Source organism: Microcaecilia unicolor, chromosome 7 (genome assembly GCF_901765095.1).
Source record: "Microcaecilia unicolor chromosome 7, aMicUni1.1, whole genome shotgun sequence".
In the NCBI taxonomy this organism is placed as follows: Eukaryota; Metazoa; Chordata; class Amphibia; order Gymnophiona; family Siphonopidae; genus Microcaecilia; species Microcaecilia unicolor.
In genome coordinates, this window is record NC_044037.1 from 225453556 (window position 1) to 225472891 (window position 19336).

The 19336-nt window shown below is 41.2% G+C and overlaps 1 protein-coding gene across 2 annotated transcripts in view; it reads right to left on the reverse strand.

Annotated features, from left to right (window-relative positions):
* Positions 1 to 19336, reverse strand: part of MAP3K20 (mitogen-activated protein kinase kinase kinase 20) — a 292039-nt gene that overhangs the window by 201713 nt on the left and 70990 nt on the right. For both annotated transcript variants that reach the window (XM_030210690.1, XM_030210691.1), the window contains exons 4-5: positions 8550 to 8651; positions 808 to 873 (exon numbers count right to left, since the gene is read on the reverse strand). In XM_030210690.1, coding sequence (XP_030066550.1) covers positions 808 to 873; positions 8550 to 8651 — 168 coding nt within the window. The remainder of the gene's footprint in view (positions 1 to 807; positions 874 to 8549; positions 8652 to 19336) is intronic.

The window sequence follows — 19336 nt, forward strand, 5'->3', positions numbered from 1 at the left end:
TTCAAAAAAAACAAAAAATTTAAAAAAAAACGGAAATAAGTTCTTTTGGGGGGGTTTTTCAGTCAATGATTACTTTTTTCACTGTGTGCACTAGAAAAATTGTTGAATGCCACAGATGGATGAGACATTTTCCCCTTAATTGACTAGATGCGTTTCACTGTGTGAGATTTTTTTCAGGTTATCAATATGAGTGCACAGTGTAACTGATCTGTGAGAGGAATTACTGAATGTTTGTAGAAAAGCATGGAAGGCATTAATATAGAGGAGTTAACAGGCTAAATCGTTGATTTCAAAAACCACCCCACCCCACACACACATACAAAGGGCCAGACAATGTTTATCCACATAAGAAAAGACAGAGCTGAGACGGTTCTGGAAATTCAGTTTCAGTTCAGCCAGACAGAGCCAATATTAATCATAGTTCTGTTAAACTAAACTAGCTAAGTCAAGCCACACAAATAGCAAGTCTAGGTATCTGAATAATGTCAATGTGGTTCTTCTTAACTGCTATTTCCCCTAAATAGAGTTCAATGCAGTGTACCAAGATAAGAGTATTCAATGAGAAAAAAAAAAGTTTATCCAGGCTATGACAAATCATTTATTGTTGTACGACATATTGCTGGAATATCTGCTTTTGTAGCCATCACTATTTGGTTTTATCGATATCCCACACCCCCACCCCCAGGGGCCAGAAAGATTTGGGGTGAATTGGCCCTGTAAGTGGAACCATACGATAAAAATGAAAGGTTCATATTTCTGTTAATTTTAAAAAGGCAGAGAATATAAATAAATGCAAGCTTGCTTTACCATTTCTAGACTTGAGGTCTCTGTGAATTACTTTGATTGGAGCTTCCATATGTAAATAGTGCATACCTATTAAAAAGAGAAAATATACAAATATTTAGTTAAAACTGAAGTGAAAAGCCCTCAGAAATTGGGAAATCCAGGCCGAGATGCTCACAATTCCTCTGAAATTTTACAAGAGGCTCTGCCAAATGTGGAGCAATCTGTAAAATACACATAAGGATATTGGCAAATAAGACATGTATTTTCTGGTATACACAGTGTGAGGAACGATTTCACAAACCTACACATACATAAAAAAAAAAAAAGCAACATCGTTCAACATCTTCCATGTATAGATTTTGGAAATTATACATGAAGATATCAACTTTTGACACCTTCACATATAAGTGCCATCCACTATATACACGGTGTCCGGAAAAAAGCAGGACCCCTTACACAGTTCCAAAATACTTTGCAATTTACATTTACATTTCTCTCTTATATTCTACCTAACACCAATTAGTTCAAAGCCAGGAAATCATCAAGCACATCCCGTTCATTCCTAAATCTTCACTATCCTACCTGTAACGGCCTCAAATATAAATCCACCTACGCTTCCTCCTTTTCCTTTATCAGCACCCAATTATGGAATGCACTGCCAAAAGCAGTCAAAACCATCTCAACTTTAGGAAATTACTCAAGACCAGCCTATTCCGGAAGGCCTACTCCCAGGATCCAACATAAAACCTAAAATCCTTGAAAACAGCATATAAACGGATCATTTTGGACTATCTTACCTTTACCCTTTTCCCTTTATACCTTGTTCTTTCTATCCTCTATGATTACCACAATCTATTGTATTTGTATAACTGCTGGACTGGCAATAGCCTTTTTGGTTTATTGTAAGCCACATTGAGCCTGCAAACATGTGGGAAAATGTGGGGTATAAATGTGATAAATAAATAAATGTACTACGTTCCTATGTTTGGCGCCACTGAGTTGTTGGCTCAATGAATTCTAGGGTTTCCTCGATTAAGAGCTCAACTGTTTCGCGAGCTCAGAGGCCCTTTTACAAAGGAGCAGTAGGCTCTACACACGTGAAGCATGCGACAAAATGAGACTACCAGCAGGCTGGCGCAACCCCGTGGCGGTAATTTCGGATTTGGCATGCGCCCATACTGCCAGGACAAATACATTTTTTAAATTTCCTACCGTGCACAGCATTTCCAGTGTTAATCAGCAGTTGGCGCTCGCTGACCAGCCACCGCACATGTAGCACGTGAGCCCTTACCGCTAGATCAATGGATAGTGTTAAGATCTCAGGCAGCGAACAGGCGCATGCTGGCTTCAATTTTACCACAGGCCCTTTTGCCAGCCCGTTGAAAAAAAAAAAGGCCCCTTTTCCCCAGACGCGGTAAAAATTGGCACAGCGTGCACCAAAAAATGTATGCCCACACAGCTTAGTAAAAGGACCCCTCAATGCGCTGAAGCTCCATCCTATTGAAAAATAAAGGACTCAGAAATGTCTCAAATTTCAGACAGAAGTTTTTGCTGCAGGACATTTTTTGATTATTTGGAAAAAATGTAAGGGATACACTGTTTATTTCTATATACCTATACAGACATATAGATACACATATCGATATACAAATCTTGGACCATTGGTCATTTTATCCACTGCGGTAAAAAATGGCCCACAGCGCACTAAATTTCATGCGTCCAAACTAGCGCAGGCCACTTTTTACTGCAGCTTAATAAAAGGGCCCTTTAAGTAGCAAAGCTCTCAATCAAATGCGCTTGATGTGACTGTGTTCTACTATGTACTGCTAGGAAAGCTATTTGACAGAAACGAGTTGTGCCAAGAGGAGGAAAATTAACTTCTGTGTTGTTTACAGAAGGAAACCCTGGCACAGAAGGTCATTAAATCCTAACAAGTATTCTCTATCACTAGAATTTTATGGAATTTATTTAAAAGAAAGAAACAAACAGACGCACTCCCAGAAAGGCTTCGCCCGACACAAGATTCTCTCTACTTCGGGAAGCAGGAGAAAGCTTGGCACTTCTCCCAGGCCTTTAATGGAAGAAGCAGATAGCTAGCTAGTCACACACACAAGGAGTAACACTGGCATTGTACAGCAAGGTTTGCTTATCCACTCCTACCCTAGCTGAGATTATATTAATGTACCTTTTCTGATTTCATGTGCAATTTTCCTGTAGTTATTTATCCTTAATTTCTATCTAATCTTTCTAGATGTTCCACCCCGCTTACACCCTGTGCTGTCTATTCAGATATTTTTGTGCATTGTGTTGGCACTGTATGTAATATAATATGCCATAACGTGTACTGTTATTTGAATACTTTTTCCTGCTGAATCTTGCTATACACCACCTTGGGTGAATTTCTTCAATAGGGCAGTAAATAAATTCTAATAAAATAAAATAAACCCTGCATTATTCCCCAGATATAGTATATTGTTAAGAGCCAGAGAAGCAGCTGATGCCACAGCCCTATATTCATGTCTTCTATTTCTCAAACCCAGTCATCTGATACATAACCACATGTCTGACAAACCAAATAAAAGCATGATAAGCAGACAAGTATCATCATGAGCTGGGTTTTCTGTAACACACCACTGCTCATTTCAGTAACCACTGCTCAGTGGGTCAAATGTACTAAGTTTTTTTTCCCCATGTAGCCAAAACAATGGCACAAATCCTTCAGTACATCTGGTTCACTGAAAGATGGGGACCTTTACAATGAAAGGATAGTTCTGAATACATTCAGCAACCAAATGCAGAGCAAGGAGAGAGAAACTGAAAAGACCCACACAGATGAGAACAGAGGAGAAGCCAAGACACAGACAGACCATGAGAGATTGCGAAAAGGATCTCAGTTTCTGCCTTACTCTGGGCCCCTTTTAAAACAGCAGGCTCGCTAAAAAGGAAGTACCACTGGTATACCGCAGCAGCCTGGCGGTAGTTCCCATCCCCAGAGCGCCATCATATCTGACGCTACAAAAAAAAATTTTTGGTAGCGCCGGTGTGTACCCGGCGGTAATCGGGCAGTGCCACACGCTGCCCAGTTATCCCCGAGTTAGAGTGAGAGCCCTTACTGCCACCTCAATGGGTGACGGTAAGGGCTCCTCCATCCCCCCCCCCCCCCCCCCCCCCGAAATGGCCATGCGGCAAGTGTTTCACATGCTGCACGGTCATTTCCTGAAAACAAAAAAAAAGAGAGAGAGACAGATCTACCTTTTATCCACTGCAGTAAAAGTGGGCCTTGGCGCTTGTCAAAAATGCGCGCCAATGCCAGCACAGGACCCCTTTCGCTGCAGCTTGGTAAAAGAGGCCCTCAATGATTCTTACAGGCTGTGTGGCTCACAGCTCTCACTCACTCACTACCTGTTTCTCTCTTTGTCAAAACTCCCACACTCTTTGTATCTCTCTCATACCACTCTCTCACTACCTGCATCTCTTATAACCGTAGCTCTCTCACAGATCTCTTCTCCCACTACAAGAGTCTTTCACAGTACTCACTCTTGCCTGCCTCAGTCTCTGTCTCGCTCTCTCTCTTACTAGCTACAACTCCATCAGGCTGAGGGTGACTCCTACAATATTCTCTGTCTGTCCGTCTTCCCTTCCTACTCTGTAACAGGAGGGCTGAAGACACATTTTATGGCTCCTTGTCAACTGTGAAACAGCCTCTTTTATATTGGTTTATCTATATATAAAACAAATTCACTTTTATATATGCAAAATTACATATCCTCTTGGGACTTTCTTGGGGAAACTGGCCAATAATAGATCTTATTTCAAGGAGGAATTGCTTAAGTGGTATAGTGCAGAATCTCTATCAGATCTCTCAGAGAGATCCAAAAGTAACGTCCCAGGGGATGTAGGAAAATTCCTTAAGCATAAGTTCAATCTTCTTGATCTTTTAGAACAGTCGAATTAAAGTCCTGGAAACTTTTAAGCTCTCCCTGAACCTGCTCAAATTTACTAGAATTTTCCATCTTAACCATCTCCACAGACTTAGCCAGCTCATTCACATTATTCACCAAAGCAGTTACCTCTCCTGTGGATCTGGTCACTATAGTAGTCAGATTTTTCAGCGCTTTAATCACCAACGGGGCATTCTTCACTGCCTTTCCATTAACGCATCATGGCATTCTGTTATCCGGAATGACCTCCTCAGAAAGCTGCAATGTAGCAACTTTGGCAGAATGTGCCTTCCAGTCGGACGTATCATGTCCCAAAGAGGTAGGCTCTCCCTTAGCCAACTCCAAACCAGGACTCGCTGCTCCAGCTTGTAAAGGGGTCCCGACAGTAAACCAGTCTATTGTTTGCTGGTTCGAGGCAGTCATCAGGGTTGCGGAGGGAGCAACCCCCGCATGGCCCCTTTCCTCTTGGTATGCGGCATAGGTACTGGGGCAAAAGAAACAACTACACCAGCTTTTTTGATGCAAGTTATTTGTCCTGAAGGCTGTTCCAATGTATGAAGCTTTATTGAACATTATGCCTTTGATATTCATAATATATAATATATATTTTTAAAAATTGTGCATGTTCTGTTAAACATAATTGAACATTTTTTTTAATTTTTAAGTTATGTAGGACAGGCATTTTTGGGAACTATTGTCTTTATAAAATAAGCATCATTTTAGACTTTTCACACAAGCTTCCTATTATAAAAATCAAGACAACTGAATTTAACAGAAACTTGTTAATCGATGATGGGAAACATAAGAATAGCCATACTGAGTCAGACCAATGGTCCAAGACCAGTATCCTAATTCCAACAAGTACTTGGCAGAAACCCAATTAGTAGCAACATTCTATGCTATCAATACCAGGACAATCAGTGGCTTTCCCCCATGTCCATCTCAATAACAAACTATGGTCTTTTCCTCTAGGAAGTTGTCCAACCCTTTTTAAAACCTAGATATGCTAACCACTGTTACCACATCCTCCAGCAGCGAGTTCAAGAGCTGAACTATTCGTAGAGTGAAAAAAATATTTCCTCCTATTTGTTTTAAAAGTATTTCCATGTAATTTCATTGAGTGTCCCCTGGTCTTTGTACTTTTTGAAAGAGTGAAAAATCGATTCACTTCTACCCATTCTACACCACTCAGGATTTTATGGACCTCAATCATATCCCCCCTCAGTCATCTCTTTACCAAGCTGAAGAGTACTAACCTCATTAGTCTTTCCTCATATGGGAGGAGTTCTATCCGCTTTATCATTTTGGTCGCTCTTCTTTGAACCTTTTCTAATTCCGCTATATGTTTTTTGAGATACGGCGAACAGAAGTGAATGCAATACTCAAGGTGAGGTCGCACCATGGAGTGATACAGAGGAATTATAATAGTCTTGGTCTGATTTTGCATCCCTTTCCTAATAATTTCTAACATCCTGTTTGCTTTTTTGGCTGCCACAAACTGGGCTGAAGATTTCAGCGTATTGTCTACACTGACGCCTAAATCTTTTTGTTGAGTGCTGACTCCTAAGATGGACCCTAGCATCAGGTAACTATGATTTCAATTATTCTTCCCAAATATGCATCACTTTGCATTTGCCCATATTTCATATTACATGCCTTAAATTTGGACAGGCAGGTTTTTCAGGTAGGTTCAGAGATGGAACTGCTTTTGGTAGAGGTAATGGATTAGGTCTATGAACAGCTGGATAAAATTGTTATTGTTTATCTAGTGTTTTTGATCTGGTAGTCCCTGATATTTTGATCACCATATGAATAAGCATGGGATTAAGTTCTATGATAAACTGGATAGCTTTCTTTTTGCTGGACATACATTTTAGTGTGAAAGTGAACTCACAGTTATTTTCTATGCAGGTCATTAAGCCTGCTACACTTCAATGTTTTTGTACAACCTTTGGCAAAGTTGATTAGATCCTTTGGTATTGCACCGTTTTTGTGTACAGATGATGTACAGCTAAATCAATCCTATTGGCCAAGGGCCAAATGAAACTGTGGAAGAAATGAATAGACGTTTAGCCTTGATAGTTCAATGGGTTAATTCAAACTATATAATTATTAATGCTCAGAAAATGGAAAGTTTGTGTACTGGTGTGCTAGACTGGTCTGAACTGTACGTTAGACCTATGATGGAGGGAATAGTAAAACCTTTTTAAAAAAATCCACCTGAAATTTGGGTGTAAAATTGGACTCAAAAGGTTCCCTCGTCTCAAATTTCATCAGTGGTGCAATGGGTAATATCAACAGTTGTGCCTGGTTAAACTGAAGCCATTTCCAGAGCTATCTGCGCTTTATACTGTATTTCAGTGTCTTACAACTAATGCTCTAGACTACTGAAATGCCCTTTATGTTGGCCACTCAGTAAAAGTCATCAGAAGGCTTCAAGTACTTGAGATCATGGCTGCATGTTTACTGTTGGGGTAAGGGAAAGTTTAATAAAAGTTGATATATTGCCCAATAGTTTAATAAAACTTGATATATTGTAGTGGTTTACATAATTAAAAAAATGAAAAGAAATTACAATCTGCAATTTAAAGGGATAGAGACCAGCAGCACCCTCGTCCTGGTCCACTGATTAGCAGCAGCTAAGTGTGCATCTTCTGTTAGTACAGTTGTACTAGTTCCCAAAATAGAATGGGTAAAGGTTAAGACTTCAATTATAACATCCAAGGTTCTGCACAGCAATTTCCCTGACTATTCTGGAGATTAAAAAGGATGGTAAATCTCATGAGGTCATTAAGGTCTTCAGAGGTTTTCTGGCTACTTCTGAATGCTAAAGAAATCAGGAAAATTTGTTGGAAAATCAGGATGTTTTCTGCAGCCACCCCAAGATTATGGAACATTTAGGATTTGCAGTAAATCTAAGTTGCTAAAATTTAGAAAGAAGTTGAAAGCTTTATTTTTTATTTCCAGTAGCATAAATAAGAAGTTTTTTTTCCTTCTGACAGTAGGTTGTATTTTAATAAGTTTGTTTTGTTTTATTTTAATATGATACATATTATTCTTACTGTAATAAGTTTTGAGGGGTCCTTTTACTAAGGTACACCGAAAAATGGCCTGCGCTGTTAAAGACGCATGAATTGCACGCACGTCCATTTTTCACCACGCCTGCCAAAAAGGCCTTTTTGACCAAAAATGGACATGCGGCAAAATGAAAATTGGCACGCGTCCATTTTGGGCCCGAGACCTACCCATTCACTTAGTGGTAAGGTCTCACGCATTAACCAGGCAGTAATCATCATCATGCATACAATGCCGATTAGCGCCCGGTTAGCGCTGTGCACTGGAAAATAAAACATTTTCTGGTGCACATACTGGACACACATAAAAAATGACATTACTGCCTGGGTCACGCGGTAGCTGGGCAGTAGTTCTGAATTGGCAGAAGTTGGGCGTGCGTAGGCACTTACGCGGCTTAGTAAAAGGACCCAGTATATTTTACCAGAGTAAAATGGTATGTGAGATTATTTATCTATATCTACACTGTTTCAAAAAGAAACTACACAAACCTTGTTTTCTACATAACTGACAAAACTTTGCAATAAGCCTACACTCATATCATCCCCCTTCCCTAAATGATGTTACCTCCTTGCCTACAGCATGTACAGCTCAGGGAGATTGTGAAAAGAGGGTTAGGTGAGATTCCACAGGTTCTAGGCAGCCTGTTGTTGCACTGGTGTGGAGGGGAGGGGGAGAACATTTTTGAAAAGGGGAACATAAAATGAAATGACAATGTTGCTCATACAGGAGCTTAATTCAGTCACTCACCTTTTGCTACATCTGTTGCCCAAGCCATGATATGATCCATATCCATTTCTTCACTTCTATTGCTATTAATATAATCATATAGTGATCCTCCAGCAGCGTATTCTGCAAATAAACAAATTCTTATAAATACCTGCGATATGAATTTACAGTATTTTGTGTTACCTGAACATTTCAACTGTTGATATCATAGTTGTCCAAGACAACACTTTGTTCTTCACAATATAATCCTCTTTCTATCCCCCTCCCCATCTTAAAGTTAGATTGGACAGAATCAGCAGTTCCTGTTTCTGTTAGTAACCCCTGACCTTCTGCAGCAGCTTTCTTCTTGACCTCAGACTTGAATCTTCTTTCAAGAAATTCAAGTCCACCCTAAAAGCCTCATACTGTAGGCTGTCTTTTTTTCTCAGGGTTAAGTGAGGATCTCACGCCTGTAGGATACCCGGTTCATGTGTGGGCTGCAGCTCGATTTTGCATCTCCGATGCACCACTTTTCTGTTCCACTAATTGCTCCTGATTTGCTTAGTCCTCTCCAGTGACTTACTTTTGAGCAAGTCTCCTTCTGAACTAGTTTATTTGTTTCATTATCCCCTAATTTTACTTAGTAAACTGCTGAGATTTCTCTAACAAATTTGCAGTACACCAATTAAACTTGAACTACTGACCTATATGCTTCATATCAGCTTTCTAGTATTACAGTATCTAGAATGAGTTTCCTAACTTTATCCAACTGCAGTCTGAGTATCGGAAATCCTGTCTTTTCCTAATCATAAACAAAAGATATGGATTTCACATATAATCAAAGAAAAAAAAGTTTGTCAAAAATTGAAAACAGAAAAACAAGTAGGAAAAATAAAAAATGAATATACTTCTGACAAAGAAATATTACACTGCCATTTAAAAGCTTTTTAAAAGGCCACTCACAGTATGTAAACAACAGCAGCCCACAGACCATGTAACTTTATACAGAGAAGATATCAGTTTAAAATTATGAGGATTTTCAGTGAGCCATAATATACAGTATATGTTGGTTTGCTGAAAAGTCACATATATATTGACATAGATAACATGCATATTTTTAAGTTCAAATAATTTTTATTGAATAAGTTTTTGTATAAACAACAGTACAAACAACAATCAGGCAACATACCTGGCATAAAAACATAATCAGAAATAAGAAGAACAAAACATCAATTGTAAAAATTATATTAAGGATACATTACTGTAAGTTATGAAAGAAAACATTTTGGGGCCTGTTTACTAAGGTGCACTAACGTTTTTAGTGCTCACTAAATGCCAGAGTCGTCCATGTTTCTATGGGCAACTTCAGCGTTCAGCACATGCTAATCATTAGCGCATGTTAAAAACGCTAGTGTGCCCTTTAAGATGCTTAGTAAACAGGGCCCTTTGAGTTAAATAGCACATCAGGAAAACATAGTTTTATAAGTACCCAGCACAATCTTGGATAAGATTAAAAAAAAAAAAAAAGAAAGAGAAATCTGCTTGTTTGCAAAATGAGACAAACAGCTCCAAATTCGTTCATGTCTCACATAAAGTTTAGTACGCTCAGCCAGAACCGATTCATACTTATATTTTAAACAAACCAAGTTCCACCGGAACAAAAAAAAAAAAAAAAAAACTTGGGGCTTCTTTTAGTAAGCGGCAGTAAGCCCAACATGGGCTACTGCAGCAGCCGTCATTTCTGGAGCTACAAAAAAATTATTTTTGTAGCACCGGAGTGTACCCGGTGGTAATCGGGCAGTGCTGCGCGCTGCCTGGTTACTGCTGGGTTAACATGGGAGCCCTTACTGCCACCTCAATGGGTGGTGGTAAGGGCTCCTCCCCAAAATGGCAGCACGGTAAGTACTTCGCTTGCCGCCCGGCCATTTCCTGTAGGAAAGCGAGACTTCTCTTTTACCAGCTGCGGTAAAAGGGGGCCTCAGCATGTGTGTAAAACATGCACCGACGCCACCGCCGGCCCCCTTTTGCCACAGCTTGGTCAAAGGGGCCCTCACTTTGATATTGTCCTTCCAGGCCGATGTAACAGTTTTCAAAGCGATACTAAGAGTATATCAAGTGGCTTAGATTCTTCAAGTGGTAGTGAGTGTGAGAAACCAAGAGAACGAAATATCACAATTTTATAAGAGATAGGTAGGTGGAGGGAAAAAATATCTCATATACGAGACCAGACTTTCTGCCAAAATAATTGCAATCCACTACAAGTAAATGTTCAAATGTACCAAAATCTGCTTGACATGACCGACACCTATTCGAATAGGAAGCATTTACCCTGTTTTGGCGAACTGGGGCCCATAAGGCCTTATGAGAGATAAAATATAATGACTAAAAATAGCAACAGAGAATAGGGGTTTATTAACCCTCTGCCAAAGGTAAAGCCATTGTCGCTCAGAAAGCTGCAAACCAGTATCATCAGACCAAGATTTTTGAAGAGATACTAGTTGAGGAGAACAGGTAGAAAAGTAAACACTTTATAGATCTTTGAAGCAGTTTTACCCCAAACCAAAGCATCTAACAAGGACTTTAAAATGTCAGTTTTTTCCAGGTTTTACACAAAGAATTTAAATTCGATAAGATGACCAAAATACAGGATCGTAATTGTAAATAATGAAAAAATTGTTGAGGGTGAATGAAATCTACTGCATAAATATTCAAAGGATGCTTAACACATCCTTTAGGAAATATATGCCACATTGGATCCATATTTCCCAGTAAAGTTTTATGATTAATATTTAAAAATGGGTTATTCCACAAGGGAGCCTCCACGGAAGTATGAATGGCGTGATCTAACATGCTGTCAATTTTACGTACAGAAAAAAAAAAAAAGAAAGAGTGCTATAGAGAATATTGAGACAAAATGAAATAAAAAGGCAACAAAACCCATTGCTTGTTCCATAGGTAACCATATAAAGAGAAGAATCCAAGGTATTACCAGCAAATTCACCAAGCCGCAGCATGTAATAAGAAAGCAAAATTGTAATACGCAAAATCAGGAAAATTAACATCACTAAACTGTCTAGTATTTTTTTAATTTACTGAGTGCAATTCTGGGAGGTTTATTGTTCCATAGGAAAGTGGACAAACATGGAAAGAAGATATAACACTTGTGGGACCAGAACCATTTTTATGCATCCAACCTCCCCAACCATGATAGAAACATCAGAGACCACCTAGCACAGCTATCTCTTAATTGCTTCAAAACACAGGAGGTATTTATTTCTATAGTTTCAATAAAAGAGGCTGAGGCCTCTTTAAGACTAGTTCTGCACCAGCATATAGGTAGAGAGGAAACTGTTAGGAACACAATGTACCTTTAGTAGCAATACCTCTGTTTTTGACCAGTTGATGGTATAACCAGACGAGGATCCAAATTGTTCTATGAGCGTGAAAAGGTTAGGGAGAGAAATCTCCCGAGAAGAAATGTACAGCAACACATCATCTGCATAGGTTTGATAACCTGACCAGCTATCTCCATACCTTTAATCGCCTCAAATTGTCTGATAGATATTAATAAAGGCTCTACGACTAATATAAAAAGAAGTGGAGAGGGGGGGGGGGGGGGGGGGGCAACCCTGCCTGGTGCCTCTTGCATAACCACTCGCCTCCACCTACCCTCCTCTCCTCCTTCCTGTACACATTAATTGATTTGATTTGCTTACTTTATTTTTTGTCTATTAGATTGTAAGCTCTTTGAGCACGGACTGTCTTTCTTCTATGTTTGTGCAGCGCTGCGTACGCCTTGTAGTGCTATAGAAATGCTAAATAGTAGTAGTAGTAGTAGTAGAGAAAGAAGGTGACATAATACAATTAACAAAAATACAAGTGGATGAATTAGAACATGAAGTCTGAACTATATCAACAAATGTTATTACCCTGATGAAACCATTTTAACACAGCAAAAAGAAACTGCCATTCAATGTAATCAAATGCTTTCTTAGCATCTAGGGAGACAGCACATGCTGATTTCCCCATATGCTGAGCAGATTGTATCATATGACAAAACACTCTTGTGTTATCTGCTGACAACTTTCCTTTTATGAAACCAGATTGAGATGGATGTACTAAATATGGTATGACCTTAGCCAACCTATCTGCTAAGATCTTAGTGTATATTTTGCAGTCATAATTCAACAAAGAACTTGGTCTATTTTTTTTTTTTTTTTTTAGTAATAATGGATAACGACCAGGTTTTTCCAATACTACAATAGTCGCCTCTGTAAACGTGCCCTTGCTGTACTTTTCATATATAAAACCAGAAAATAATTGCAGTAGTTTCTGAGATATGAAAGGAGCCATAGAACAATAAAATTTAGTTGCAGTTTCTGGACCTCTTGTGCAGAGATGGGACTCCTGGAGAAATATTATAGAGGGTTTTAAATGTTTAAAGTAAAGAAGCAGCTTTTTCTGTTTATCTGATTTTGTGACCCTTAACATTAAGGGCCCTGTTTACTAAGGTGTGTTAGGGTTTTTAACATGCCTTAGTGAACAGGGCCCTTAATGTTAAAGGTATACACACTAACCGTGTAGGCACCTATAGGGATACTGTAGGTGCGTATATGGTTAACACATGTTAAAAATGCAAACGCGCCTATAACACAGCCTAGTAAACAAGGTCCTAAGGGTCAGAATATTAAGTCTTATAAATAAGAAGTAGGGTATTAAATAGTGTCACCGTATAAATATACATGGTAATCAAGTATAGTAATGCAGTGAAGAAATATACAATATATAATTTGTAATACAGAAATGTGGTCAAATATACAATAAAAAGGTATGAAAGTAAGGAAGAAAGTGAAAAACAAGAAAAAAAATGAATTTCCATCCACAACTCACCGTCACATCAGCGGATACAGGGTGTCGAGAACAGTGATGGTCCTAAGGAGGAAAACTAGAGCACTAGAATATACAGATAGTACTTGATCAAAGCATACAAAATGATAAATCACAGACAATCATGTATTTTGCTTTTAAAGAGCCTCTTGCTCGGATATACAAGATTCCAGCTCCTTTTGGTCAGCATATGATTTTGTTTTATTCTGGTACATAATCTTCATGATAGCAGGAGTAAATAAACCAAACTTAGGGCCCCCTTTTATCAAGCTTTGGCAAAAAGGGGCCTGCGCTGGCATCGGTGCATGTTTTTGACGTGTGCCGAGGCCACCTTTTACCACAGGGGGTAAAAGGTAGGTCTTTCTTTTTTGAGGAGATGGCCGTGTGGCAAGTGAAGCACTTGCCCTGCGGCCATTTCAGGGGGGAGCCCTTACTGCTCCTGCGCTAACCCGGCAGTAACCAGGCAGCATGTAGCATTGCCCAATTACCTCCGGGTACACACCAGCGCTAGAAATATATTTTTGTAGCGCCGGGTATGACGGCGCTGGGGGTAGGAACTACTGCAGGCTGTTGTGTAGCCCGGCTGTACTTCCTTTTTAGCGAGTAGTAAGCCCGTGTTGGGCTTACCGCCGCTTAGTAAAAGGGGCCCTTAGCATTTAATGCACACAGATGAGGTCCGAGAGCAAGGATAGCCTTCCTAGTGAGAGCCGTGTCTTTTGCAAAATCCAGTGTGAGAATGATCATATCATCATTCCAACTGAAACGGCCTTTGGATTTTGCTGCTTGCAAAATGGTAAGCACCTGAGGGTTTTGATTCAGGCTCATTCGTGAGGAAACATTGTGAGCCCTCTCTAATTCAAATGGTCTTTCAAAGGACAATTACAAAAGTGAAGAAATAAAGGATTAAAAAATTAAGGGCATTACCCCCCCTCCTCCTCCTTACACTCCGGTAATCCTAGTAAATGGATGTTGTTACGGAGATTTCTATTGCCAGCGTCCTCCAGCAACGTTTTCAGGTCTTCCAGGCTGCTTATGCGCCATTCTACCTCCTTTAAATGTTTCTCAAAGTGATTAAATCTTTCCTTAAGATGGGAGATATCCTCCTGAATCGAGTTAGGGTACTACGGTGATGACCTTTATCAGCATCCAATGAGGGCATCACTCCAACACCTTTAATGGACTCAGAGGAGGAGATTTTTTTTTTTTATTGCCAGCACAGTAATAAGTGAACAAAAAAGGTAAATCACACAGGGTCAAATAGTCTTAATGGCTTCAGGGCTGCATCAGAATCAACTGCAATACAGTATTCCCCGGATTCTATACAGGGGGCCCAGATTTGCACACCCAACTTAAGTGGGTAACAAGCCCTTAACTACCAATAACTGGGTGCTAACAACCAATTACTGAAGTTAATTGGTACCACTTAGTATTTGCGCAAACATCTGGCTGCGAGCTATTCTATAAGACATGGAACCCAACTCTACTAGTGTGTAACTCAAAAGGTGGTGTGGCCGTGGGCATATCGGGGCGTTCCAAAATGTTGCACACCTGGTTGGTTTCCCAACACTTTGTGTCCATTATTAATTTATTTTTTCTATGTAAGTGGGGTAAGAGCTAGGGAGTGCCCATCGCAGGACCAGGGTGAGCCAACACAGAGGTCACCTTGGAGGGAGGTCAGGTCATGAGGGTCTGAACCTGTAAAAGTGAGGAGCACAGCCTTTGGGACAATATTCTCTGGGATAGACATGGGAAATGAGCCTTGTGAATATGTATATAGCCCCTGACAGAAAGTGCCTCTGTAAATATACCTGAAGTGAATAGTGAAAAAGGCATTCCCTCGAGGAATAACAGAAGTCTGGGATTGAGTTGTGCTAGAGTTTATCAAGTGACTATAAGAAGATTAAAGTTAAAGTCTGTCTGTTGCAGAGGTTGCAATAAAAGATATTTTTGTTATTAAACCCTATGGAGTGCCGTGTGGTTCCTGGGCTGAACAACTGAGTGGAACACAGAAATGGAAAAGTGTCTCCCAAACACCCAGATAGCTATTCCGGACCATTGACCCACCCCAGCTCGACTGTAAGTGAACTCAAAATGAGGTGTGTGGTAAGAGTGGCCTGAGAGTGAGTGAAGACTGTGAAGTTTGTGTAAAGGATATTTTTTATGGCCTGGGGGTCAGAGCTAGCGCACGGGTGATACTCGGGTTACATAACCTACGGAACTTTGTAATTCCAAGTACTTTGAAAATGAGCCCCTTTGTATTATATTTTCGTGATTATAAAACTGTTACATTTGTTTTTAATTTGATTATACTGTATTGCAGTTGACCACCTGATGCAGCCCTGAAGTGGGTGAAACGTGGCCACAACGGACATTTGTTTTTACAATAAAAGATTATTATTTTTTTAAGATTATGGGATTCTTTTACTAAACTGTGGTAAAAATGGCCTTAGCATGCAAGAAACCTGCTACGTTATGGTGCACCAAGGCCATTTTTACTGCAGCAGTAAAATGGACGATTTTCTACTTTTCTTTTAATGGCCATGTACTTAAGAGTGCAGCCATTAAAAAATATTAGCACCTGCACACTTACCGACACCTATTTGCTAATCAGTAAGCATGTAGTAATGTAGCTGAGCTAATATTAGCACAGAAACACCCACTCTCCATCCCGACATGCATCCTTCATGATAAAATTAAAAATATTATTTAGCGCACGATTTGCATGCACAGATCAGGAAATTATTACAAGACACCTAAGCGCATTCCGTGGTACATTACTGCAGCTTAGTAAAAAGGCCCCTATATTAGTCCCTGTGTGATTCTCCTTTTGTGTTCACTGATTGTGTATCATATAAAAGCCTCTCTTTACTGTTGTTCAAACACAGTCAGAAGTGCATATTTTATTTTAAAAATGTATAGTTATATGAAAACATTTTAGGGCCGAAAATAATATATTGGACATCTCAAGATGAGACCTAAAGAGAAAGCAATCAAGACTAATAAGAAAGAAGATCATTGTTCCATGATCCGCCAATTGCACAGACAGACAAATGAGAATTTCCAGTGGGCAGCCAAGCCCTATAAAACACACACCGTCCCATCAGCAATGACCTGACACAAGAGGAACAACCATTCTACAAGCAGGGGGAGCTGAAGACATGGTCACATTACTGGTTTTACATGAATTTTATCTTGCATTGTCAAGTGGGGACATAGATTGAGTGCTGGACTCTCGGAACAACATTAGGGGTCTGAGGAGTATTTGAACATGGACCTTGGAAGTTTATGATTTTTCAGGGTTTTTTTCCCTGTTACTTCTATTTCTGTTCTATTTCTGTTCTTTTTTTAATTTATTCTGCATTTATTATATATATTCTGTATATGGCTAACGTTCTACTAGTCTATGATGTCTTTTTATGATAAATAATTATGGGCCCTGTTTACTAAGCCATGCCATAGGTGCGCTAACTTTTTAGCGCACACTAAAAATTAGCGTGAGCAAATACTAGAGACACCCGTATATTCCTATGGGTGTCTCTAGCGTTAGTGCGCAATAAAAAGCACGCCTACAGCGCGGCTTAGTAAACAGGGCCTTATATAATCTCCTTTTCCCCTCTTATTTTACATTTGTAAACTGTTAAGCTGTTATACTGATGAGCAGTATTACAAGAGTTTATTAAACTTGAAAACAAATTCTTTAATGCCATTGTTCCAGTCATGCAAGTTATCTTTCATTCATTATCATTACCTAGTACAGTGGTGGCGAACCTATGGCACGCGTGCCAGAGAGGGCACGCGCGCCTGTTGCTGGTCCGCCCACGCTCCCTCCCTCCGAATAGTTCGCCGCCTCCCGCCCTCCCTCCAACCCAACAAGTATCAGGCTGCCCGCCCATCCTCCCTCCCTCCCAGCACCAGGAACCCCCCTCCTCCTGTGAAATTTTAAAAGCCTGTCGTTCCTCGGGGTTAAAGCAGCGTGCAGCCGAGCGAAGAACACACACTTCTTCGCTGCCGGCGCTGCAGGCTGCTTTAACCCCGAGGAACGGCGTGCTTTTAAAATTTCACAGGAGGAGGGGGGTTCCTGGTGCTGGGAGGGAGGGAGGACGGGCGGGCGGCCTGATACTTGTTGGGTTGGAGGGAGGGCGGGAGGCAGGCCTGGTGCTGGGTGGGAGGGAGGCTTGGTGCTGCTGGGTGGGAGGGCGGCCTGATGTTGGGTGCTGCTGGGTGGGAGGGCGGCAGGCCTGGTGTTGGGTGCTGGGTGGGAGGGCGGCAGGCCTGGTGCTGGGTGCTGGGAGGGAGGCCGGCAGGCCTGGTGCTGGGTGGCCTGATGTTGGGTGCTGGGTGGGAGGGAGGGCTGGTGCTGGGAGGGAGGGCGGCAGGCCTGGTGCTGGGTGGGAGGGAGGCCTGATGTTGGGTGCTGGGTGGGAGGGCGGCAGGCCTGGTGCTGGGTGGCCTGATGTTGGGTGCTGGGTGGGAGGGAGGGAGGCTGCCTGCCTGCCTGGTGCTGGGAGGGAGGGCGGCAGGCCTGGTGCTGGGTGGTGCTGGGAGGGAGGGAGGCCTGCTACTGGGTACTTCTGCTGGGTGGGTGGGAGGCCTGATGTTGGGTGCTGGGTGGGAGGGAGGGTGCCTGCCTGCCTGCCTGGTGCTGGGAGGGAGGGAAGGAGGGAGGCTGCCTGCCTGGTGCTGGGAGGGAGGGATGGAGGGTGCCTGCCTGCCTGCTGGGTGCTCGGAGGGAGGGTGGCAGGCCTGGTGCTGGGTGGGAGGGAGGCCTGCTACTGGGTGCTTCTGCTGGGTGGGTGGGAGGCCTGATGTTGGGTGCTGGGTGGGTGCTGCTGGGTGCTGGGAGGGAGGGCGGCCTGGTGCCGGGAGGGAGGGCAGCTGGACATGGGTGGCTGGAGGGAAGAGGAGGGTTGCTGGACATGGATGGAGGGCAAGAAATGAAGAAGAAAGGAGGAAAGTAAAGAAATAAATGGAAAGAAAGACCTGGAAACGGAGTTAAGAGAACAGATAGCAGCAGAATCAGAGACTGGACCAATATGGATAAAAAAACAAAATCACCAGACAACAAAGGTAGGAAAAAATCATTTTATTTTCATTTTAGTTTTTAGAATATGTCCAATTTGAGAATTTACATCTGCTGGCTTATTTTGCACTGGGTATACTGGAGCTGTAACAGCTTACAGAAATGATTTATAATGAAAAAAAATCATGTTATTTTTTCCTCCTATACTAGTATAATATTTTCAGTGATGTCTGTTTGTATGCGCCATGGCTGGTGTAGGGGGTGTGGCTATCATAGGGGTGGAGTCATATGTGGTAACCCCGCCCATAATGAGTACCGGCACTTTGCGATAAATAATTCGATTTTGGGTTGCTGTTTGGGCACTCGGTCTCTGAAAGGTTCGCCATCACTGACCTAGTATATTACTCCCCTGGAAATGGAAATCAGCTGCCTGCCTTTTGGTAGATTCTAGTTATGTTGGAGGGGGAGAAATAAAAACCCACAGAGTGGAAGAACAGAAGGGGTAGAAGCAAATTTAGGCACCCTCGATGGGCATTCTTCTAGACTAGAGCAGTGGCTGTGGCGCATGGCAGGAAATGAAAACTTTTGAGTACATGAGCTTGTACTGAGAGGCAGTATAATGATCATAACTCCAGAGAGAGAGTGAGATGACCTTTGTTGCTAGTCTGGGGATTTCTATATGATAACACTGGGTTTATTATTTTTTTTTAATTTTATGTACAGTGCAATCCACTTAAGTGCAAGGGTCTGGGACCAAAGAAATGCATGCAGTTAACCAGAGCGTGCACTTAACCGATATGACCCAAAGAAGCTTGACATCTGATAAACATATGTACAGTACTGTTTATTATTATACGTACAGTATACAGTCTCAGTTAACTGACATTAGGCTTACTTGAAGTAATCAGTTATAGTCCTCTGT